General features: G+C 46.1%; 1 protein-coding gene across 3 annotated transcripts in view; it reads right to left on the bottom strand.

The window, feature by feature from the left end:
• PRMT8 (protein arginine methyltransferase 8) overlaps positions 1-25,883 on the bottom strand; it is an 89,071-nt gene that overhangs the window by 4,169 nt on the left and 59,019 nt on the right. For 2 of the 3 annotated variants that reach the window (XM_045199876.2, XM_024557788.3), the window contains exons 5-8: positions 18,940-19,082; positions 18,218-18,305; positions 11,218-11,333; positions 6,336-6,486 (exon numbers count right to left, since the gene is read on the bottom strand). In XM_045199876.2, coding sequence (XP_045055811.1) covers positions 6,336-6,486; positions 11,218-11,333; positions 18,218-18,305; positions 18,940-19,082 — 498 coding nt within the window. Of the gene's footprint in view, positions 1-5,790; positions 5,887-6,335; positions 6,487-11,217; positions 11,334-18,217; positions 18,306-18,939; positions 19,083-25,883 lie in introns of those variants that run through there. The other variant, XM_045200003.3, reaches the window with a different exon arrangement.

Genomic DNA, 25,883 nt, shown 5'->3' with positions numbered 1-25,883 from the left:
CGGCCTTGGGTTGGAAGAAAGTGATCTCTTCCCCCAACATCACCACCAAAAGGTTAAGAACATCCCCAGACATCTCATTTCTACGATGGGTCCATTAGCTACAGACTAATTATCTAAATCAGTCTTCTCATTCCTAAATCCTCCAGCAAGATGTTCAGAAGAAACTTATTGCAATTCAGATGCTTTCACCCTACTAGGGATTTGAATTCAGTATTTCTGGGGGGGGGGGGGGCGGGCGGCAGGTTTTCCAAGACTTAAAAATCTCCCTCAGGTGAAGAAGACGAATAGTTATGGTTGAAATCACTGAGCAAACCTGATCATTTGCATTTGATAACACATCTTGGGTGAGTGTCAGTGAAAAGGACACTTAATTAAGCAACAACAGGCCCAGTTTCCACTTCCCATCTTGCCACATATTTGAACCATGACCCTGGGGCTTGTTTTCTACACCTGCAGATGGTGGGGCACTGTAAGGCTCAGATGGGATGAGAATGGGGAAAAGATAGAGGGTCTGGCACAAATAACGCCCCCTTTTTTATTACAAAATCTTTTATTACAAAATCATTAGCATGTAATTCTGTAACATAACAATATCACACTCAAGCACACTGTATGACATTTTAGGTGAAATGTTCACATTAAAACTATAAATTATTACACCCATATTATTACCCTACCAACCACACTCAAGCAGGTGTTACTTCTGACAGACCCTGTATACCAAGGTGACCAAACCTTCCATTGTACCCAGGACAGGTCCAGTTCACATCTGTTTTCCTGGCATAATTATTAATAGCTCTCCCTTTCACTCTGAGAGGTGTTCTTAATTATATGGTCACCCTACCTATAATGTATTAGGCCTATGTTAGGGTATTATTAAGCATTAGGGGTTATTTCATCACTATGGAGAATGATATATCATTTTACTTATCCATACACTATGGCTCTGGTCTGCAAAGGTGTGCCGCTGGACTCTAGTGGTCTAGAATGTCCTGGGGAATCATCCAGAAAGCTGCTGTGCATAAGGGTTAGTGTTCACCACAGGGCTGTGGAGGCATCTAAAATTCTCCTCAGTGAACATGTATTTTTTCTCCTCTCCTGCCCTCAGCTTTTCCTGTTATGAAGATACCTTCTTACTCTCAATATCTGGACCCCTTTTCTCCCTCCGTGAAGCCCCTCCCCTCACAGTCTCTCGGAATTCTGGATTAGGGACAGCTTGTATTTTGTATTTTGGAGGGAGTGTGACCAGTACTACCTGCAGCATTTCAAGTGCATAGGCATTCATTCATTCATTCATTCATTGGACAGTCATCTATTGAATCTGCATATCATGAGCCAGATATGGCACTAAATTTAGGAAACACCAACCAATACAGCCTTACCCACCTCAGATCCTACCACCTAAGTGAGGCCCCTTGTGAGCTGTGACCACAGCGGGCCATGGAAACCAGCAGCAGAGGCTTCTCACAAGAATTTTCCTGGTGCTTTTGAAAAGGAAGTGGAATCCTGCTTCCTGTTTCACTTCCCAATGGCTAAATGGAATCTAATACTCTTTTGAGCTATAAATTTGTAATTATATTCCTTAGGGGGTTCACAAACTCTTTGAAGAATTAAAGACTATGCAACAAGAAGCTTCTTTGACCTGAGAAAATGGCTCAGTGTCACAGGATGGCAAAGCTAGAAAGGGCTGCCAGGCCATCTAGGTCCAATGGTGTCATTTCACATATCACAAGCCTAAGGTCCAGAGAGTAACCTGTTCAAAGCCACCTCCTGCACCCAATCACCCTACCTTGCTGATCCTGGAAAATCCAGGACTCAAATCCAGTCCTGCTTCTACTCAGCCTACTGCCCTTCTACCTACCACACAGCAGTCCTAGGGATCCAGTTCCAATTTCCTCCCCCCACATGCCTAGGATGTGCTACCAGAGTGGTGGTTGGGACAGCTGTGCCTGCTGGCTGGCCTGGAACCCTGGGCGCCTTCCTGGAGTTGCAGAGAGGAGACATCAAGCCATTAACAGGGATCATTTTCAAGCTGCACAGCACTTGACATGTGGGCCCCCCAGAGCCAGATGCTGTTGGCGGAGATGGAAACACGGTTGGGGGTGGATGAAGAGGGGCCATGTAAGAAAGCTACACTTTGTAAGGAGTTCAAAAATAGCTGAGGCCAAACCATACAATGTTGTTTAGGCCTACCTAAACATGTGATAAAACTTTTCTAAGATAACAAAGGGATAAGGAACACAAAATGCAGGATAGTGTTCATCTAGAGGTGATATGGGGGGAGGGCAGGGGTAGGAGCAGAGCATCCAGGTGGATTGAAAGGTATTGATAGCATTTAAGTCATTGAGTTAGGTGGTGAGCTCACAGGGACTTATTATGTGACTATGAATTAATTTACTTACATTTATTAATTATAATATTATTTATTGATAATATGTTTCTGGTTAATATTTATATTCAATAATTTATTTCTTAACTAATGTATTTACATTCCAATAATAAATAGTCTTATTTCTAGTTACTATTTACATGCTAGTCAATAATACTTTATTTACTTTAACAAACTTTGTTCTGGTTACTGAGCTAGGTGGTAAGTTCACAAGTACTCATTACATTAATAAATAAACAAGCAAAAAGTGAACCGTGTAGGACCCAATGATGATAGTAAGTCAAGAACCAAGAATTAAGATTAATCTAATTCTGTGCATCTGGGCTCCTTAAAAACAAAAAGGAAATCATTTTTCCTTGGTGCTCAGAATGCAGAGGGTCTGCGTAAAGCCCACTGTCAAACCCATGCTGACTGCCAAGGATTTCTGCTATGTGCTGAAAACAAACCCCCATGCTGACATCTCAGGGTGGCTGAGAAGGCAGCTAAATAATGTCATTTCCCCTGATCTCTCTGTACATGGAAACACTGCAGCAGGAGGGATCCATGTCAGCCAGCAGGCCCACTGTCTTGGTGAGGCCAGGAGGCATACTGTAGTCAGGAGGTGGAATTGCCTTTCCAGAGGATGTCAACGCTGGTCAAATTCTCAGCCATCTTGCTGAGGCAGGCTTGCACAAGAGCAGTGGTTCTCAACCTTGACTGTGCATCACAATCACCTGCAGGACTTGTTAAGACACAGATTTCTGGGCCCCACCCCAGGATTTCTGACTCTGTAGGTCTGGGGTGGGGCCAGAGAATTTGCATTTCTAAGAAGTGCCCAGGTGATGGTGATGCTGCTGGTCCATGGACCATGCTTTGAGAGCTTCTGCACCAAGGCACAGGAAAAAGAGGACTATAGGAACTCTGAATGTCCTTTCAGAACCTAAGTTCCTGGGATTCTGTGCCCAGGGGAGGGGACGTAACGCCATAACTGCAAAAAAGACAAAGGAGCAGCCTCAGACCTCGATCTACCCAAGGTCTTCGAGCTTATAAAACATACTCATCATCATTTTTCTCCTAGGGGCTTGTATGGGACTGTGGTGGGGAGTGACCAGGAAGAAAGGGAGCCAGTGGTTAGAGACTTAACTCTTCAAATTCTCACCATCTCCCAGGCAGCCCAGGGCTGATGTCTTTGGTACTGAACTTGAATTTAACAAAGACTCCTCCATGGTGGGGAGGGGGACATCAGGAATGTTGTCCCTGCCACCACAGAGCCAGAGAGCCATCTCTGGACAGGGCCCACTGGGCTATCTGATTAGCCTCATGGACTCCAGCTGAGAACGACAGGGCTGTAACTCAGGCTTTCAAAAGCCAGAACTGTTTCCAGAGTACCCCTGCCCACTGACTTTCTCATTACCTGCAGCAGGGCAGGCCTTGAGGAAGGCATCATCCCAGAGGTCGTAGAGGCAAAAGCAGCCACTGTGACTCCACCCCTGGCCTCCAGTCACAGCCCTGGTGCCAGGGCAGGCTCCTCGGCCCACTCACTGCTCCCACTCCTCACCATTGTGAGGCTGAGTTTCCCCCATCCTTCAGGGTCCAGGTAAAGTCTCCATGCCCCTCCTGGCTGTTCCTGCCCACCAAGAAGATGAGCTTGCAGGCTGCCCCTCTAAGGAGGGTAACAGCTGTAATCATCCAGATTAGGAACCTTGGTCCCTCCCAGGGCAGGGAGCACCAGCATTGGCCTGGCTGATGGAGACAAGAAAACCCTGGTATTGGTGGTTGGGAGACATGGGTTCTGGAAAAGACCCTCTGTGAGGGATAGGGTAAGTCCCTTGCCCCCTCTGTCAACAGGTAAGAGAGGCTCATTGTCACATTGTCTTCCAGAAGTCAATAATCACATCTCTGAATTCTGGTAGAACCCATCTATTCCGTCCACACACACACATTCACCCCTGACTTCACGCTCCCAGTTTCCAGGGAGACTCCACACACATGATGAATCTGAATATACCCAAAGGGCAGAAGTCATGTCTTCATATACACATTTAATAGAGAAGTTAAGCACTAGAGAGTAATGAATGGTGATCCTGACTCATGGGGAAACCAAGGGTTGCAAAAATGAGTGGAAATGTTGGATAAATGATGGCACATCCTACATTGAATTCTGGTGTAGTTCTTCAAAAAATAAAGTAGATATCTCTGTGAGGCTATGGAAGTACCTTCAAGACATACTGTAAAATAAAGAAAAGGTAGCAGAAGGTAGTGTGTATGGTATGAGCCAACCTATGCTTTTTAAAAAAACGCTGTAGTTTTGATATTGTACTCTAGTTATGTAAGATGCCACCAATGGGGAGAGCTGGGCACAGGAATCACAGAACTGCGTGTACTACATTTGCAAATTCCTGGGAGTGTATAATTACTTCAAATAAAAAGAATAAAAAAGTGTATATAGATATGTGCATGCTTGTGCACCATTGAAATTTTGAGGAAGGATACAAAAGAAATCCTGACCAATATATGTCTCTGAGGTATGAAACTGGGGTGAATGGGGAGAGGACTATTTCCTTTGTGCTTCCTGCTGCTGTGCATATGCATCAGTTTAAACATCATCATGACAGACCTAAGCACAGGGTGTTGGGGGACCTGGAGAAGGACACCTAAGCTTGACCCAAGAGGGAAGGAGGGGATCGAGTAATACTGAGCTGAGACATGAGGCCTGTGCGGGGGTTGGCCCAGTGAGGAGGTAGGGACAGTGGAGATGTTATGAGCTAAATTGTGTCCCCTCCAAAATTTATGTGCCAAATCCCTAACTCCCAGTACCTCAGAACATGATTTTACATGGAGCTGGGCCTTTAAAGAGGCAATTAAGTTAAAATGAGGCTCTTAGGGTGGGCCCTAATCCATTCTGACTAGTGTCCTTTCAGGAAGAGATCAGGACTCACACAAAGACACCAGGATGTGTGCATACAGAGGAAAGGCCACGTGAGGACACAGGGAGAAGGCAGCCATCTACAAGCCAGGTAGAGAGGCCTCAGGAGAAACCAACCCTGCTGACAGCTTGATCTTGGACTTCCAGCCTCCAGAACTGTGAGAAATACATTTCTGTTGTTTAGGCCACGCAGTCTGCAGTACTGTAATGGCAGCCCTAGCAAACTAATGCAGGAGGAAAGGAGATGACGAGAGCTTCTGACAAAGAGACCCTCTTGCTCCCAAGGCACACTGGGATGGACAAAGGGTTGGCATGTGCAGAAGCGATTCCCAGAGACTTAAGAAGCCTCACTGAGTTCAGGAAACTGCTAGATGCTGTGTGTGCAGTGGCAGCAACAGTAGGAGGGTGGAAGGCAAAGCACAGGAGGGGTGAGAAATGAGGTTGGAGGAGTGGGGTAGGGCCAGGACCAGGTTGCAGGACCCCCACTTACCCAGCTAAGACATTTGGGTTTATCTGCTACAGGCAGTGAGTCACCTCTGAAGGAGGGCTGGGAGGGAGAGCGTGGGTGGTCCTTGGGAAACACTGTCAGGGACTTAATGAGGATGGACTGTGTTGGAAGTAGTAAAAAGCAGGAGACATAGAGACACCATTTGCAGTCTACTTAATCTGTAGTAGGGCATGGCATGGAGAGAGAGAAATCTAATTCCACTGCTTCCTTATCCCCTCACACAACATATGCTCTAGAAATGCTAAATGAACAAATGTGAGTTTGCAAAAGGGTCCAAACCCCCACCTCTCCCCACTTCACACACACTCTCAGCTCTGGCCATGCCAGCCACAATTTTATTACCTTCTCCTTGGGCAGCTACTCAGCTCACTCCACAGCTGCAGAGGGCTTAAGAGATGCCAAGTAAGGGCCCCTGGCTAATGCTCAGATCCTTCCCAGAAGTTGGGGCCAGCCCGGGGTATCAAGTATTGTCACTTTCCACAAAGCCTCAGCATGGGGGAAGGGTGTGTCTGGAATGATAACAAAAGGCTCACCTGTGGAAAACCCCATTTTCTTGTGGCACTTGGTAAATTCAATATTAAAATAGGTGACCAGGGCATGGATGTAGTCATTGCGCTGGATTTGCAGGCAGAAGGCAGACGTGAACGACAGCTCTTCCGTCTTGACTGTGTAAATATCCACCTCCTGCCCAGAGAGGAGAGAAGGCCACACACTTAGGCACTCCCACCAGGTCTGCACCCCCTACTGACCATAGTGCTGAGGGGCACTACTGACCATAGACTCTCCACGGTGTCATTACTCTAAGGGTGACTTCCAAGGCCCAACCCACCACCCTCCCTATGTTCCCCTTAATCCTTTCTAGGGTGCAGCAATGATGCAAACAGATATGAATCAGAGCCCAGGGGGAACATTAAAAGGATAAATCTGCTGGGGGTGGGGGCTAATGGAGGAGGGGAAGGGAGAGAAAGGAAGCATTGATTAGACAGAGCATCCCTAAATCCAACAAAAATGTCGTCAGAGTGGTCTGCCTCAGCATTGCTGCATTCATCTAGTGGTTCTGACGGTGTGGTCCCGGGAAGACACGCATCGGCATCACCTAGGAGCTGATTCCAAGGGGGTGGGGTGAGGGGGGCTGGATAGGGAGGGGACGGGAGGGCATCCCAGGCCTACTGAATCAAAATGGCAATCAATGCTTTATCAAGTCCTTCCAGTGATGCTAATGTATGAGGCTACTCATTCTCATTTCCCAGTTTTTGGATACGTAAGTACCCAGCAATAAGAGGCATCAAGTGTTGTCACAGGAGTGAGGATCTGATCCCACCCATGGTCACAGACTTATCTGAAGGAAGTTCTGCTGGCCATTTATAACAAGCCTGGATGGGGGGTGGGGGGAGAGAGAGAGGAAAGAAGAGAGGGAAGAAGAGAGGGAAGGAAAGGAAGCAGTAAGAGGTGAAAATTTTTCAGTTCTGGCTGGAGAATAGAGAACATGAAGAACTAATAATTCTAATAATTTTAGTTGGGAAGTGACTGAAAATCAATCTTGTGTGGAGAACAAGTATAATACAAGACAGTTTGCAATGTGCTGTTCTTTTCTATGTGAAGAGTGCTGAACTGCTGCTTGCTGGCTCCAGGAAGACAGGGCAAACCTTCCAAGAACCCAAGAGGCATCCAGGTAGCTTTCAGTGAGGTCTAAGGAAGGACTTCCCACGGTCGGGGGTGTGTAGCAAGTATCTCTATCCCAAAGACTGCAAGAACCAGACACCTGTGTGTCTGGGATGTTCCCCAGGGGCTCCCCTGAAACCTGGGTGACGGAACATATTGGGAATAATTAGGAAAGGGCTCTGAGGGTGAAAAACAAGAGCAGGGAAGAGACAAAGTGACATAACAGAAATGGTCCTTATCTCTACGTATTTCTAAGATAAAAAAATCGAAAAGCAGATGTGAAGCATCTGGGGGCCTTCAAGGAGAAGCCCTGCATTCATAGGACAGAGGAGGAGGAGGTGTGGTGAAGGGAGCCCGCAGGTCAGAGTCCTGTGGTGGTCTCAGGTGAGAAGCCTTGACATGCCCAGGGAACTGAAGCTCGACTTGTTATTTGGGAAGAGGTGGGACTGCAGGTTTAGGGGGATGTGGGAACCTCTCTAAGAGGTTACAGATAGGGAACAAGAACTAAAGGAATGGTGAGCCCTGGGTCAGGAGTGCAGAACTAGAAAGCCAGTCCCCTGTATCCAATGCAAGAGCTCCCTCAGTAGCATTCTCAGGAAGTAACCATCTGGTGCTTGCTTGAACACCTTTGGGCTGATGCATTCACTACCTACCAGGCAGCTGACTCCACTTCCTGACACCTCCAATTGGTAGGTCCTTCTATGTAACAAATGAGAGCCCACACCAATCTCTGTAACTTCTACCCACAGAATAGGTTGTATGCTTGTCGGCCTTCATGATGTTCATTATCCCTCCCGGGCACATGTTGTCCAGAGGTTCCCTCCAGATCAACAGCCGTTAGAGCAAGCTGTGGCCGACTGTATTTTTATTAACGGCACCAGCATGGTCCACCAGGCTCATAGTGTCTACATTCACTGACTTTTCCATCTCCTTCATAGTCAGAGCCAGCTAGCCAGGCTCCAGTCTCTTTCCGAGGGCTGTGGTATTTTTTCTCTTGGTCACTTCTGGCAGCAGCCCAAGCTGGTCTTTCTACCCTACTTCTGGCTCATCTTAGCAGCCTCACCATCTTCACTTTGCCTCTGCCATTGGACTGGAGCTCTGTAGGGGCAGAGGGCACACCTTATTGGTCTGTGTACCCTCACGGTATGACAGCTCCCAACACACACCACCCAACTTGCACGAACTCTATCTCTATAGGGTCTTGCTCTCAGCTGTCCATCAGCCAAATTCCCCTGTCAACTGTGTTAGGTGACAGTGTTCACTAGTTACTGCAGACATTTGCATCTTAATGGGGGCCGATGAAGGAACAAAAGCCTTCTAGACAGAAGTAATGAAGCTACACATTCAAATGGTGACCATGGGTGCAGTGGGTCTGTTGGAGTGGGGGCTGAGAGGTCTGTGAGGGCGGGATCAGCTGTGGCTGGGCTTTTGAGACAGAGACCCCCTCTGGGCTCAGCTCCACACTCCTGTCAGACCCCAAGTCTACAGAATCAAACCTGGTTATCCTGCCTGCCCAGAGCCCAGACCCCTTTGCTGGAAGGTTTCTTTCTTTTCACAGCAGCAATAGCATCTCTGAGACCCCTCAGAGGGCCCATGGCTTGGCCTCAGGTGACCCCTATGAAGTGGAGGGCTCCATAGGCATCAATGACTCAGAAGAGCCCCTGGTCGCTGCTATCCCCACCACTAAATAATGTTACAAATGGGTGTCTCAGAGCAGAAGTGTGGTCAAAACAGAGTCTTAATTATAATAGAGTGTCACACTCTGCAACGTTAATAGCATGAAAATAGCAATTAAGTGTGTGAAGAAGGGCAAGTGTTTTCCCAATAGTCTCATCAAGATGTTGCTTAGCATATTAGCAAGAGAGCTGACAAAAGGGTGCGCTCCTGGTGGAGGAAGCAAGTGAAGACAGTCCTCAGCCTTCTCTGAGGAGAGAGGAAGAGCAGGTACAGGGAGGGGCAGGAGCAGGACTGCCACCCAGAGCTCCAGCCTCTCTGCTGCCCCTTCGCTGAGCCTGGCTGATTTCCCAGGCTGACCTCAGGTGCTACCAAGGGGAAGTCCCTTGCTGGTTCCTGGCTAGGACGGGGCAGAGGAAGGAGTCCAGTGTGACCTGGGTAGATGGAAGCAAGCCAGTTCACGGTGTGACCAGCAGGTGTACAGAGGTGCAGTGTCACACCTGCTGGTCCAGGGCAGAAATCCACCTGGGGCCCAAGCACACTGAAGGAATTTTATCATGCAGCTGCCTAATGGTCAAACAGAGCCACCATGTGTCATTTTGGCAAATGTTGTCGCACAGTTGATTTCTGTCTGTTCCATAATATTTGCAGAAATGTTTTGTGCTATGGTGAGCATGTTTGAGGATGTACTTTCCTGGTTCTTGTTTACATCACCTGAAGGGAGAGGCTTCAGGTACAGAGGGGCTGGTGGGAAGAAATTAAAGGACACATGTGCTCACAATCAATCCTGCCTGGACTTGGAAAGGGCCATGTTATGAAGTAGTAAGAACCCTGTCAGTGGAGAGTCCAAGGCTTAGACTTGAAACCAAACCTCTCAGATAGGGTGTTATAAGAGGGGGGCAGCATCTGATGAGACCTGTATGAGGCACATCTTGTTCATTTGCTCTCAGAGTTGCCTTCTAAATGCTGCAGTGACACTATGAACCCAGGACTGTGGTTCTGAAGAAGACCACATCTGGAGACATGGGCCAGTTCTCATCTGGCAAGTCAGCAGTTTGCATTAGTCCTTCAGAAATGTCCCTGCATCCCCAGTGGCCCCAGGCCCCTCCCTCCTCATCCACTGTAAATGCCCCAGTGCCCCACCCCAGAATTTCCAGCAAAGAGGTGATATGTACAGGACCAGAGCTGGCAAGTATGTCTTAGCAAGATGAGGGTTGGGTGGGCTGATGAATACTTACATAAATAAATCCAGATATTTTAACTTAAAAATCAGCTTGAACCACAAGAAATTAATGTTTTTCTAGATTTTTGAAAACACTCACATATAAGTAGTTTACATGATTCAAAATTACACACACACACACACACACACACACATATCTATATGCAAAAACTTAGTAAAAGGACTGGAAGGGTCAATCCAACCTGTAAACAGTGGTTCCCTTTAGGAACCACTGTTTGAAAGGGGGCAGGGAGATCAAGGGGAGCTTTGAGTTTTAATCTATCAAATTTGGCTGGCTTGACTATTTAATAATAATGAGGATACACTAGGGATTGGTATGATAAGGATGCTGACCAGGTAAGTGGTCTGCATCTGCACTGAAGAAAGCCTTGGAAGAAAAGATGTTAGAGAATGTGCAAACTGGAACACCTAGGACGGTCCCATGGGTGGGTGTGTACTGAGCATTACATAGCAGATGGTGGTATCCACTTTCTTTCATAAGAAGGCCACACACCTCTGAATGGAGTAGCTTCCCCAAACCTGAGCAGACCCTCATACCTCCAGGGTATCCTTTCCTCTATTGCCCCCTCCCCCACTCCATCCCTGCCCCCAGCATCACCAAGGGATGCATATGACTCCCTCCCCTCAGCTGTGTCACCATGGAGTCCAGTCACTCCCTCTGTAGTTTTTTGACTGGTCACCTTGTGATGCCAGAGTCTCTGGCCAAGGCAGCCCTGCCTCATCAGGCCGGGGCTGTGAAGGAGCTGGCAATGCCCTTACTCCAGGTCCCCTGCTCTCCAGGGTGGCACAGCTGGGCTCCCAGCATGCCCAGGCCCAAGCAGGATGAGTCTGCAGACCTTTATTAAACAGGCATTGGTCACCACTTGCTTTGGGTCCACGATGTCCACCAGGGGCTCCTTCATGGCAACGTCCCGGATGCAACTCATGTCAAAGCCATAGACATTCTCCCACCCTGAGGGAACAGAGCAAGACATGAAGGCCAGCAGCAGGACCCCCAGAAGTCTCCCAGACCCTCCTGAGTACTAGAGTGCAGCGTGCCCAAAAGAGTAAGGGACAGCCCATGTTTCCCTGCATCAAAATAGGAGAACGATGGCTCATTTGGGTGGAGAGCTTTGCAATGTGCCAAATGCTCATTCACACTATCTCATGTGTACAGATCTGTCTTTATGGTTAGGAAAACTGAAGCTCAGAGAGGTCAAGAAACTTCTCTAGGTCACACAGCTAGAATGCCACAGGCCCAATACTAGAACCCAAATTACTTGACTTTTCCTGTACCTACTGTCCTCTCTCTCTCTCTCTGAGCTAGCAATCTCCTATGAAGACTCTTACACAATGTCAGTGTCTCTGCTCAACCCTAGAAAGCCCATCTCTCTCCCCTCTCCTGTCCCCGCCCTCTGAATCTTTAATACAGCACAGAGGAACTTGGGCTTTTAAAGTGGAAAAGGCTACAGTCTGAACCTCAGCACCACCACTTACTGGCCAAGCCCTTGTGCAAATTCCCTAACCTCTCTGAACCTCAATTTTCTCAACTGCAAAATGCAGGGGGTGCCCATGAGCACCTTTACCTTTCTCACATGCCATGCTGCACTCACTAAGGAGCTGGCCCATAAGAAATATCCCCCAGGTGGGACACAAGCCATCCCAGTGATGCTCATTGGCCCCTTGGGACAGCTCATGAGATGCTTTGAGATGGAGAAAGATTTAGGGTGTAGACTGGTGAGTAAATGAATGCAAAACTGATGGCCCAAGACCACCCTTAAGTGATGATGATCATTGCCATCACTGAGTGATCACCAAGCCCAGGCCAGACTCTTCACTTCAGCTACCCGGAAATTCCATGAAGAGCTAGAGCTGGGAGGAGTTGGCAGCTGGCTCCCAAGCACTGCTGGGCCCAGTGTCACACATCAGGGAAATGGTGGTGCTAGGGCTCAAACCCAGCTTGTCCCCTGAGCCAATGTGGCAGCACCAGGAATATAATTTCTTCTCTGCACAATGAGGAGCGGGGACTGAGCAGAGGCTTTAGTTATTAGGCATCTGACTCTCATTTGTCTGTTTACTTGGACGGGCTTAGAAATGCATTGAAGTAGAGATGCTTTTCTGTAAAATCTGTGGGATTAAATTTTCTTTTAAAATGTTCATCACATACGTGGTATCTTAGGGAACTATGTCCCTATATGTTTGGGGGAGAGGGTGTGTGAGGAGGGAACAAAGAATGGTCAGTGAAAGCTGTTCCTTTGACTCACACTCTTTTCTAAGGCACACAAAGACCTTCCTTGGGGAGAAGAGGCAGAGAAAATAATCATCTCCCAGAGGGCAAGCGCTTGTGAAATTTTGGCTGAGCATACGATGCCACTCATGTCCCATTAAATCTCCTGAGGCTGGTGCCAAATTCCCAATCAAAACCTACATTCGGAGAAGAAAGCTCCTCGGTGGGCAACAGGACTGCATCAGAGAAGACCCCTTCTAGAATCTGGCAAGTCCTGAAGTAGCTATTCATCCTCTCCCCGATGAAACACACACACTGAGACACATTGCCTTCATTTATAACCCTTCCCTAAGAGGCTGGCAGCCACGCTCCTGCTTTGTCTCTTGGCTGTGGCACAAATTGAGGTTTGGTGCAAGTGTTGGGCCAATACCTGAGAGTCTGTGTGTGTAATAGTTAAAGGCCTGGGCTTTGGAGTTCAAATCTGGGTGCTGCTCCTTATTTGCTACATTACCTTCACAAGAATTTAACCTCTCAAAGAGTTGCTTTCTCTTTCTTTAAAATGGAGATGATGATAATTACAGTTGTTATGAAGATTGAATGTAATAATAAATACAAAGTGTAAGGCAGGGCCTGGCACATAGAAAGCAGTTGACAGATAGTGGTTGCTTTCATTATGTCGTTTGAGCTTTGGCTTTGCCACCACTCGAGCTGTGTGACCATGGGCAGATCAACCCTTTTTCTGGGCTTGTTTGTGACGTGAGGAGCTTGGTTCAGTAGTTCTGTGTTCCAGAATCACCTGGGACACTTGTAAAAATACAGATACCTGGGCCCCAACCAGACCTACTGAATCAGGATCTCCAGACTTGGGACCCCAAAATTTGGAATTGTACAAATCTGTGTAGGCAATTCTGACCAAAGTGTGGAAAGCTTTGTGTTAGATAATCTTTAAAGTCCCTTCCAGTCCTGCAGTGGTGAGCCTAAAGTCGCAGGCCTCCGTGAGGCCTTCTGCAGCCACTCCCAGCTGTGGGACCTCTCCTGTATCCTCAGCATCTACTGTGCAGCTTCTGGCACCACACAGGCCTGCAGATGCTCAGATGCTGCTTTTTAATTGAAATTCATTCCCAGATTTTTAATGTCTATACTGCTTCACAATACCCGATGTTTAGTTTCCTTTTCAGGGGTTAGTTCATGTCTTATGTCCCCAGCCACACTACCCTACCTTCAGTTATTCAGGAGACAGATCACCCGGGACATTAGAATTTTTCCTCTCCTTCCTGCTGACCATTCATTTCCCATTAGCAGTTCCCATTGAACATGAGCGGAGCAGGGATGGAAGACAACACAAATCAAGCAGATTAATTTTTGTTGCAATTCTGTTTTGTCTATTGAATGAGTGAATGTGAAGTAAAGGACATAGGCTACCAGGAAATATTGTTATTAATTTTCTGTTGATTTAAAAAATAACATCAGGAGGATCCGTGAAACTTTTGTTTAAGGATTAAAATAAACGATTTAAAAGAACTGCACCATGGTGCAATGACTGTAACTAAAGCAAAAATAAAGCACAGACCTTCCAAATCTATACACTACATTGACCACTTTAACCGCCTGGTAGAGGCAGAAAGGTGTTCTTTTCTGGGAATAAATATGATTCCTCTATCTCTACTATTCTTTTACTGACAATTTCCAGCATTAGTGAAAAAATTACAAGACACATGAAAAAGAAAAATAATGACCCATTACCAAAAGGAAAAATACTCAATAAAATCAGACTCAGAGGTAGCTCAGATGTTGGAATTATTCAACAGACTTGAAAGTTCTTATACTAAATATGTTTAAAAATCTAATGGAAAAACATACACAAAAGTTACAGAATTTCATTGGTGAGGTGGGAACTTTATAAAAAGAGCCAATGGAAATGCTAGAAATGACAAGCATGGTGCCAGAGACAAAGAATTTTTGCAATGAGCTTATTAGCAGAATGGATACATCTATCAGAGGAAATAATGAATAAACTTGAGAACAGGTCAATAAAAATTATCTCAACTTAAACAGAGGAAAATGAACAAAAAAATATAATATCTAAGATCAATGGGACAATATCAAACAATTTCTAATGTGTTTAATTGGAGTCCCTGAGGGAGAGAAAGACAATCAGGCAGAAATACAGTATTTGTAGAGATAATAACTGAAATTTTTCCTGAACTAATGAAATCATCAGCCCATGGATCCCAGAATTCCATAGAACCAAAAGTGGGATAGAAACAAAGAAAAACACACCTAAATACATCAGAGTCCAACTGATGAATATCAGTTGATGAGTGCTTTTGATGAAAATCTCAAAAGCAGCCAGAAGAAAAGAAATATGAAGTAGTGGAAAAAAAAACCTTTACTTTTCATTGGCAAGAGCTGTGGTTACATATTCTCTCCCCACCCTGGCCCCAGCAACTGGAGTTTCTCCACTGGGGCTAATGGGACCGCCTTGGAGAAGAGCAGAGCAAGTGCCACCAGGTGCCACTTACAATTTCTCCTCTAGACAGAAGAAAAGGTGTTTACAATAGTTCTATATATTTTAGAGTCTCAGGAACTCAGTCAACTCCATGTATAAATTAGCCCAGAGCTGGAGACTAGAGCTCTGGATTTTGGGGGTGAAAGTGGAGGAGAAACCATAGGCAGCAACTCAGCCCTGCAAGAAGTGCTGCCCTCCACCATCCAGCTGCAGGCGCCACTGGCTCACCAGGCCTTCCTTTGCATTTTCCCATAAGCCAGGAAGCTCTGTCCATCCCTCCGACACTCAGCATTTTGTAGATTGATGTATTGGGTGAGATTCGTGTATTGGGTAAAGAATCAAACGGAGTAGTCACCAATTTTCCTCCCAGTTTTGAGATTATATAACTCCTCCACAGTAGAAATTTTAAAGAAATCATTGCCCTCTCAGGTTTAAACAGTACACCTTGCATATTCCTCTGCTGGCTTACTTTTATTCCTTCATTTGTTTACTCATTCACTCACTCATCCAAATATGTACTGTGAGCCTAGTACATGCCAGTCATTTGTCTCACTTTTTATGTATTCTCTAGTATTTGGTGAGCAAACTGAGGGCAGATTCTGTATTTCTCTCATTCTTGTGTTCCCATGTTGCATGTGGTTGAAAAAGGAAAGGAGAGGAAAGGTGGGGAGAGAAGAGGAGAGGAAAGGAGGTTGTTTTCCTAACAATTTATTTTCTGAAAAGAACTGGGCATGTCTCACTCTCCTGCCCCACTTCAAGATTTCTCTCTTTTAGCTGGTTCTTCAGCCAATTGAAATTTGCTTACAATTGTTCCCTTAGCAACCAGAAACCTTTATGCTTACTTTTGATTTAGAACTCAGAGTAACCAAAATCTTCATTTATTTGAAACAGATTTCTAAATGGTTGTGCCTCTTTTTGTAAAAACAAAAACAGATCATTTATAAAACACATTCCAGTAGAAAACTTAACAGTATTTTAAATAAATTTTAAATGGATGTTTAATTTCTGTTTCTGTTTGTTTTTTGATAAATACTCCAGAACAAGCATTTCACAAGAAAAAAAATGGGGCTGATTTTCCATTTTTTTTCTTTCCCAGAAGCTATGAAAATTGGAACAGGCAGTACAAGGCTAAATCTAGTTCTGGGCTGGCACCTGGGTAGCAGTACTGCCCCTAGTAGCTCTTAGAGCCTGCCCAGCCGTCTTCTGGCCCCAGTGGGCTCATTGCCAGGTGCACCTGCCAGAGGTTCCCAAACACAACCCAGGGAAGAGAGGACTAAAAGATATGTTTGCTTTTAAGTCATGAGGAAGTTCCTTAAGGAGTTGTGCCCAGGGTTGGAGTTCAATAAATATTTAAGTGCACATGATAATGAAGAATGCACCTAAAGTTTTTCCTCAAAACACTACTCGGTACAGTTACACAGCAAGAACTCCAAAAGCAGCATTATAATGCAGCTCCAGGGCAAAATGTGTCCTAGGTAGACATATATTTCATCAACGTTCACTGTTGAGTTGTTCATACAATCTACTGTGAGATCACCTCCATCTCAGATTGTGAGCCACTGGAGCCAGAAAGCACAGCAGTCAGGCTCGCTTGCCTAAGGCAGGAACAGAAAGGAGCTTAGTGACTGACACAGTCAGAGGCTAGACCAGTCTGGTGCCTGGCAGCACCAACAACTGTTGTGTCCTCACTTAATCCCCAAGAAAGGGCTATGGGATTAGTGATATTATCTCTAACTGAGGCTCAAGGATGTTAGGTAATTTGCTCAAAGTGACCCAGGTAGGATTTGAACCCAAGGCTGGCAGATTTCAAAGCATGGTCATCTAATTAAGCCATCCTACTTCTCAATCCTCATCAAATGTTAGAAATTATGCCAGAGTGGCTGGAGGCAGATGGCACAGAGCCCCAAACGACTGTCCCATTTCTGTCTTCTGATCCTGAACTTCATGCTTTGATGTTATACTTCCAGAAGGGTGTGAACACACACGAATGCACATTCCATAGCACAGTCCAGCTGAGGTCTCATCAGTGGCACTAACAACTGTTACATGGAAATTCTGTGAATCAATTTGCCATACTGCTGACTCTCAGTCTCTCAGGGCAGGAGGCATTTCCTCATCTGCTCGGACTGTGATCCCTCCACAGTCATCTTGCAAAGGATGGACCACTGGTGGGGCAGGAGCCCCAGATCTGTTGAGTTCATGGGACTTTGGGAGTTTCTACCTTGTGCTTTGGGCTAGACTGTGTCTGTGTTACTTGTGTGAGGAGGGGTTCTTTGCTCTTTGTCAAGTCTATTTCTGGTTGGGGAGACATGGCCATTTCTGGCCTTATAAAAGGTTAGAAAGTTCTGCTATAATCTCATTCAGGACCAGGCTTGTGTCACTGAGAAATGTTATCCTTTAAATTAAATAGAACAAAGCAATCCTTTATGAACCAGATAAGACAATGAAGATATTTTCTGACTTTTTTCCCCTAAGAGAACATGTTTTCAACTGATCAAGCATTATGAACACAGATTTGGATATGATTCTCCCTCACCACACACACACACACACACACACACACGCATGCATGCACACACATGCTGCCTCCGTGTCTTCCCACCCCCACTGCTTCCCCAAAGACCCTCAGAGAAGAATACACACTTAACTTAATGTGAAGGGGAACTGATATCACTTTGATTAGCTTGAGTGGTATGAAGGCAGAAGTCAGAATGATTGGCCTGGCTAAAGACCTGTCACTTCTGACCCCTGTGGTAGACTTTTGAGATAACTAAACCTGCTGACTTCCAGCCACCTGGCCTGCTGTTCTTTGCAAAAGCTCAGTTTTGTGGCTTCAACTTATTTTTAATTCACATTGCATTTATTCTCTCACCTCAGGACATTTATCTTATACCAGTTGTATTGCTTATTTTCTCTCTGTAGATCTCCCACCCATGGGACTAGAGGAAAACATTCACAGAGAGAAGGACCCAGGAAGAGTCAGGGGGACTCTACAGGCACCACAGTGTGTTTATAGACTAGTTGCTCATCTCAGGCCCGCTGAAATGCCTCCCACCCTAAATGGGCAAAAATAAATAAATAAATAAATCACAGCCCAGGAGAGAATGAAAAGGTGACTTACAGTGGATTTTGAAGTCCTTGTACTGTCTGTCTTCAATTGCTACCACGTACAAAGCTGCCCGGTCTGGAAACATAAGCCCTCCAGGTTTCTGTTGATGAATTGTGGGGAAATGGGTCTCGTAATCTATTCACCTGACAAAGACATCACATTTTGAACTGCACACAGAGTCACCAGACAGGCATCCCCTTGCCAACATTTCTCGTTCAGCAGACTGTCACCTTGGCCAGGGTTAGGGCTCAGATGGCAATGATCACTTTTTATTTTGGAGCAAGGAGAATTTGAGGGACCCAGGTGAAATCGACAGAGCCAATCAAGTGGTGGGGGTTTGGAGGGGTGAGGATAAGTCCCTTGAGGAAGAGTGGAAGATGGTATGATCTCTCAGCCGGGAGGAGCCAAGGTCAGAAGCACTCTTGGCTCTCTGGCAGCCATGCAACCCTAAGTATTTGTCGACCAGAATGGACTTCTGTCATGACAACACAGAATGGGTTCCTTTTATGGCAAAAGAAGCCACGGTTAGACCTACAGAAGAGCATTGTGACAGCTGGATATGTTGGACCCAGGGACAATCATTCCGTTCGATGAAGCAGATCTGGTTTAAAGAGGGGGGACTGGACGAGGTGGCCTTCTAGCCCAAGACCTCATATTCTTCCTAGGCTGTAGGCCAAGGGTATAGCAGCAAGACAGCCAGAAACCAAGAAGGGCAGAGCATGCAGGACACTTACCAGCCATTTGTCCCTGGCAAAGATGACTGTGTTGAGCATTGACTCATAGAAGAGACAATAGCCCATCCACTCACTGATGATGATGTCAACCTTCTCCACAGGCAGCTCCACCTCTTCCACTTTACCCTTAAATATGGTGATGACTGGAAAATAAGAACCCCGAGGCCACACTTTGCAAAGCCAGATCTACAGGTTTTAGCCTGGTTCTGATTCTACTTTTAGGATGGGACATACCTCACCCTTCACCATGCAGTTTATGAGAGAATTGAAAGCTACTTGACGTTTTCCCCCTAAAATGCATTGAGCAGTTACTATGTGCTGGGCTGTGATAAACCCACGACATACACCATATTATGTAGCCCTCCCCAAAACTCTATGAAATAAACACTTTATTCTTATTATTTACCACTAAGGAAACTGAGGCTTAGAGAGGTTACATGGTGGCTGAGAAATAGAGCCCAGGTCTGATACGCCATGACTCTAATGCTCTTCTCGTGGCCCCTGCCCCATGTTAGGCTCCTGTGACAATTCAAACCTGAAGAACGCTGGGGCGACTCCTCTACTGCTCTTGCACCTGCTCACAGCCAGGGCTCATCCCCAAGTGGGCTCATGAGGGAGACAAGAGCATGGGCTCTGCAGTCAGAGAAATCTGGATTTAAGTGCTGGAAAGTCTCATTAGCTATATTACTTTCCTCAAGTTACTTGACTAAACCAAACTCCAATTCCCTAGAGAACAACTCAGGAAAGTGACATCTACTTAGCTGGTGGTCGTACTGATGTAATGAAGTAACACATGTCAAGTACCAGGCTCAGGGCGTAGACCCTATCTGGCATTTCCCCCTTGTCAACCAGCCCATAGAGAGGTGAAGGGGACAGGGCCAAGACCAAGCCCCTGCTCTAAGTGACTTCTGATGAGTCACTTCCAAGACTCTCCAGTTCTTCTATGGCAGGAGAAACTTCTTAGTTGGGTTTCTGATGGTTCGACATACACGTACACCTAATTTTGGAGTCTCTTTGTGTATTCATTGTTGTAAAGATCAGAGCAAAATCTCTCTTGGATGCCACTGTGAATTTGACAGGGCGATGGATTGGTTGGCTGGTTCCGTGTGAACATTTCCTCTGAAAGATTACACATATTCGTGCCCTAAAACTCTCTTTCTGTGTCATCTTCTGAAAAGTTACACAACGCCTGAGATTTGCTGGGAAAATTGACCAATGGCCTGACTCAGGGGTTTTTAAAAAAGCCCTCAAAACTGAAACTCGCATCTGTCCTGAATCTGAGTTTCACTGAAATGAATTTGAATTGGAGGCTTCTAGATGGCAAAGGGCACACAGGTCACTGGCTTTGTTTCCTGTCTTCACAGTGGGTAATGCAGGTGATGGAGTGCCCATTAGCTGTTTCTGATGATGGTCTGCTCTCCAGTCTCTGGTATTTAATTAAGGCTTAATCAGATAAGGCCTCCTCTAAAAGGAGTCAGACACACAGCAGTGGTACATTGGCCCAGATCACTCTAGACTGAGGCCCAGGCTCATGTGACTGTCCTGGTTACTGCTCAGAAGCCCTACCCCAGGAAAGGTCAGTCATCTCTAAAAGGTTAGAAGTGGGTTGGAGAAGTAACTGGCCAAGTTCTGCTATTCTGGGGGCTCTGAGACCCAAGGGCAGGAATTCAACCTAGAGCAGGGCCCAGGAAGCACCAAGAGAATTCACAAGAGAACAAAGTAAAGGATTTTTGAAGATGCAGAGTGCCTAATTAATTTCTTATTCTGAAAAAGAACGGACAAATATGTCTGATCCACCTGCTTAGTCATTTGCATGCAAAGCCTGGTTTGTCTTATTTTTATAAACATTTTAAAAGTGTTTTGATGGCCTCCCTTTACTTTTCTCTGTGCACATTTCTTGAAGGCTCTCCCCTAGTGTCTGTGGGGTACAAACATTCAAAGATTGTTACTGAGTGAATGAACAGATGCGTTAGATCATGGCCTCCCCACAGACCAGGAAGATATCTTCTCCTGCCTGTGGTGCCCCACGACCTCCACCCTGGGTTCTTGTACAAGGTTGACCATGACGATTCCATGGACTGGACTCCAGTAAGATTGCAAGAAGCAGAAATGGACAGGAACTTAGAGTTTAGTCTGACAGATAGGTACGTGTGGAATATAACTTGGGTGCCCCCCAGGGTGCGTGAGTGCTGCCTCTGTTCTCTGCACTAGCCCTCTTATCCATTTGCTGCTATAAATATAAACATACAGAGAAACAAAGATACAGTAGGTCACAGTAGAGCAAAAATCACGCTGTTTCTGCTTACAAAAAGGCAGAAGGAATCAATTAACCCTATAAAACATTCTGTGCTTCTGTTCATTTAACATCACTCTTCTGTATCCAAACATTTCTCAGAGCAGACATGGCCCCCACTTGGCTCGGTGAGTAGATGGTCCCTTTGTGAAAGGAAAGAGAGACACCTCCCTTCAGTGAAGCTGTGGACTGGATTTCATGCCCCATCCATCCCCTCACCCAATTGTTTTTGTGCAGTGCCCAACCTGCACAACTTAGTGCTGGGGTCCTGGTGGCAGGCAATTTATGCCCTTGTTCCAGCTAGCCTTGATTAAATAGTTTCTCTCCTTGGGGCCTCAGTTTCCTCACTGAAAAAAAAAAAAAAAGAAGGGAGGTTGAATCTGAAAATCCTTAAGATCCTTTGCAGTTCCAAATGCTTTCATTTTTCAAATATGTATCGAGCATGTATAATATAAGGTATTCTTCATGTTTGGGGACGAACTGACATCCATAAAGAAACAGTGCCTGCAAAGTCCAGTTTGACTCGAATTTGTACCAATTTCCCAAGTCCAATTTTTTTTTTTTAAAGAGGACATATTGTCATTGTGGACCCAAATACAGTTACCAAGCTGTGTCATCAGGAGTAGTCTTCCTGTTTTCTGTAGTCTCTGCCAATAATGACTTAACCTACGAGATTCAGTTTCCCAGTTTGCAAAATGCTACCGCTGGTGGTGGGGTTTGTGGCAATTAATTAGGGGTTATTGGCCAGTGTATGGCACCGGGTTGACTCAAAGTACTGCATGGGTGAGAGTTTCTCCTCCATGAAGCCTCTTCAAGGGGATCTTAGCCACTGATCTTGAGGTTCTGAGCAGCAATGGGCTCTGAGCTCACTCCTAATCTGGACCTCACATCACAAACACTGTGTCAACTCAAGGTCGTATTGAGGTCACTCTCTAGTGCTGTGGCTTTATTCCGTAAAGATGATGGAAAGTTTGTTCAACTAGCTGTGACAGGACCCTGTATTATAAATTTTAGGGTAATTAATCACAATTAAATATACCACAGGAAGCAATACACCCCAGATTGAGAGATTTCCCCTTTAAGTTTACAAATTAGACATTCTGATTTTTTGGGTTGTTTTTAGTGGGATTATTTTTTCCTTCTGGCTCAAGTGGTTATTACATAAATTTAGTCATTCTAATTCATGGTCATTTGTTTCACAGTTTAGATTTTTTTTTTGGTTATTTGTTTTGTTTTGTGGGTTTTGTTGTGATTTTACAAATCAGACCTGATCTCATTTGGGCCTCCAGCATGTTCAGCAGAGTCAGTGGGCCCCACAGGTCTATGTTAGCTGTCTCCCCATTGTAGACCCCTCACCATCTCCCAGAACGGACCTTGTCCCACAGGAGAATGGGTGTGAGGGTCATGAGCACGAGGCCAGGGAGCATGTTATGAGGCGGTGGAGCCTCCCCAATGCCACTCCCCCACTTAGCACAGCCACACGCTGCCCTCTGCTCCCCTGCCACACTGCTCACACACTTATGCTCGTCACAACCACACCACCTGCCGCACACCTTCTGAGGGCCTGATTTACCTCTAGCCTATGATCTCCTCTTAATTGCCTCTCTTATCTTCCTATTTCCAGGATCCAGCAGAGCACCTGACTCCTTGGGCACATTCAAAGATTGTTACTGAATAAATGATGGGTGAATAAGCAACTTTGGTAAAAAAAAAATGGTATTGGATTCAGAGATAAAAAGCCTTTAAACTAGTCCTAATTATGATAGTAAAAAATTACTGGCAGTTAAATAGCAGCTTACAGAGCGATTTCACATATATTGTCTCAACAATCCTCACAGGAAACTGTGAGGTTGGTCTCATTGTTCCATTTGCCTAATGAGAGAACTGGAGTTTACAGAAGTCAGAAGGTAGAGCCGAACCTAGGACTGTTATGTACAAGTTACCAACCTCCCTGAAAGTCCTTTCCTTCATCTGCAAATGATCAGAATATCCGACTCACGCACCTTGTAGGACTGTTGTGCACACCAAGCAAGTGCTTGGGGTGGTGGGAGGAAAGAAATCAGAGAAGGCCAAGGACAGCCCATCTTTTCCCTGAAGGCTGGAAGGGTTGGCTGGTAGGATGAGGAGAGGGAGAATCATCATAGAGGTAGAACCCATCAGCCCCACTGCGGCTCCCCACCCTTGTCTTCTCCAGGGTCCAGATACATGGAAACATCTTACAAGGTCAGACTCACTCCCATTCTTAAGCCAGTAATGAAGGGAAGAAGAAAATACCAACATTGTTATGTTCAATATCTGGTGGCGCTTGGAATATACCCTGCAGCCAACAGACCCCATAACTGGAGTGGCATAAGTGAACTCTGAGTGCTAGGTATACTCTATATTATAGAAACTTAAATACAGTTCCCCTCCCTCTTCCCAAGTCCTCTACTCAACCACGAATATAGGGCTTGAGGTTCTGCCTTGTCCCTAGTGCATAACCTGCTGGCTTCATGTCCTAGCCTGCACTAGCTCCCTTGAGGGCCGAGGGTCCCATCTGCTTAGCTGGAGCTCTCAGCTTTGGCCAGAGCCCTTCTCTGGTCAGAGCTCCTTCTTGGCATGTCTCCTCTGCTAGGCACTGGCTGGACTAACACTCGGTAATGAAACCACGCCTGGACTGGTCTCCACCCCAAAGTACCACTAATCACTTAGAACCCCTACCACGCTGCACCAGGGGCAGATGATTTTGCGGGCTGGGCCAAGGGGGAGGGAATTAAGAAGGGAGTGGTAGTAGACAGAGTGGGTGAAATCAGTGGGAATGTAGAAGGCAACAAAGCTTCCCCTAGGCTCAGGGATTTAGAAAAGCATGCCAGGTTTCTCACACCAATTACACATGGGACTGGCAGAACATGTCTCCCACCCCAGGAATTTGTACCGGCATTTCTTCTGTGTAAACACCCTTCCCTCCACTCTTAGCATGCTGACCTCTCTCTTGAGTCTCAGTTTCAATCTCAGAAAAGGGCCCTCTTCCTAGTGCCGTGCCATTCAGTGTTTAACAACAGGCTCCGTGAGAGGAAAAGAGCCCCTGCCACCACCCAGTCAAAAGGGGGTACCCCATTTTTCTCAATGACTCCATCACGCTTCTAAGTGCCTTCACAATTTTAATTCTACTGTGACATTGTTTGTTTACTGCTTTGATATCTGTCTTCTCTGTGAGACTGTAAGCTTCACGAGAGCAAAGACCTTGTCTGTCCCATTTGCTGTTGACTCCCCTGCGCCTGGCACAGGCCTGGAGTGTTGCACAGTAATGCCCGAATGAACGGGTGTGGGGAACCCAGTCCTAAGACTGTCAACTGGCTGCCTCCTGAGCAGTTGGGAAAGGAAGTAACAACTGCCAGGAGGCACTAGTACAGGTTCATTAAGAACCATTACAGCTGACTCATCTCATGTCTTCTTTTGACAGGGCTATTAGTCGAGTTAATAAGTGAATAATCACAATACTTAACTTATTGGCTGCTTGCTGCCCACCAGGTACTGTTGTATTTTATACAGTGGTATGCTGATGCATACCTAACAACTAGCTCTCTGGGAAAGAAGCCCTTATTTTTGCATCGGCTGATTTCTGTGGTGTAAGTATTCCCACTGTGGCCAGCTTCAAGACACCACAGCAACCTCACCCGTTCCACAAATCTACTGACAATTTAACAGTCGGCTCTTAGGATTGTTAAATCATCAGTAGGTTTGTGTGACCCTCACAATGACCCTACCGGGCACACGCCACTGTAACACTCATTTCACAGATGAGGAAACTGAGACATGGAAAGGGAGTTTGACAAGACCTTGTCTCCATGGTACCCTCATGGGGAAGGTGACAAATGATTGTGTGAGTTCATAACTGACTACCTGACGGAATTCCAAGGTTCAAATTAAGAGCTGAGTGTGTACCAGCCTGAAGAAGCACCCACATCCACCCCATCAAAGAGAACAATGACCTCAGAGAGTGATGCTGTGTTTGTAAGGACCAAATCCAACAACATGACTTCAATATAAATGAGAAGCGGGACTCAGTTTAGATCCCAAACATCCACTGAGCAGATACAGATTAGGAGCTACAGGTTGCTGTTGACATAGGCAATTGTAGTGGATTCTGGCTCGGTACCAGTGTGACATGGCCCTTCCCACAACTGCTCATGGAAACAGAAGCCACATCGCTACAAGTACAGCATCGGGGCCAGTCACCTAACTATGTTTATTTCTTAGCCTGACTCTCCAAGGCCAAGAGAGACGCTGAGGCATGGCCAGAAGAAAAGGTGACTGAACCCAGCACAAAGGGTAAAGGGACTGGGGTGTGCAGCCTGGGAGTGTGGGAGGCGGGCAGCCACGTGAAGGAGTCTCCCCACTCTGTCTGGCTCCAAAGGAGCATCGGGAAGGTCTCGAGGAGGCAGAATCCACCTCAGTGGAAGGCAATGCTTTCTAACAATCACGGCTCTCAGAAGACTGGTGGTGAGAACACTGTCCGAGGAACCATGCCAACACTGGGTGACTGCAGAGCACAGAGAATTGCCGCGGGAGCAGACAATTCAAGCACCGTCTATAAAAGGCTATGTGGCCAAGAAAGAGCAAGTGAACGTTAAGCCTGAAAGAATCTATAGTTCATGTCTGTTCAGCACCT

This window comes from Desmodus rotundus, chromosome 3 (genome assembly GCF_022682495.2).
Source record: "Desmodus rotundus isolate HL8 chromosome 3, HLdesRot8A.1, whole genome shotgun sequence".
In the NCBI taxonomy this organism is placed as follows: domain Eukaryota; kingdom Metazoa; phylum Chordata; class Mammalia; order Chiroptera; family Phyllostomidae; genus Desmodus; species Desmodus rotundus.
The sequence above is the reverse complement of the archived record's forward strand: the minus strand, read 5'-3'. Positions and strand labels throughout refer to the sequence as shown.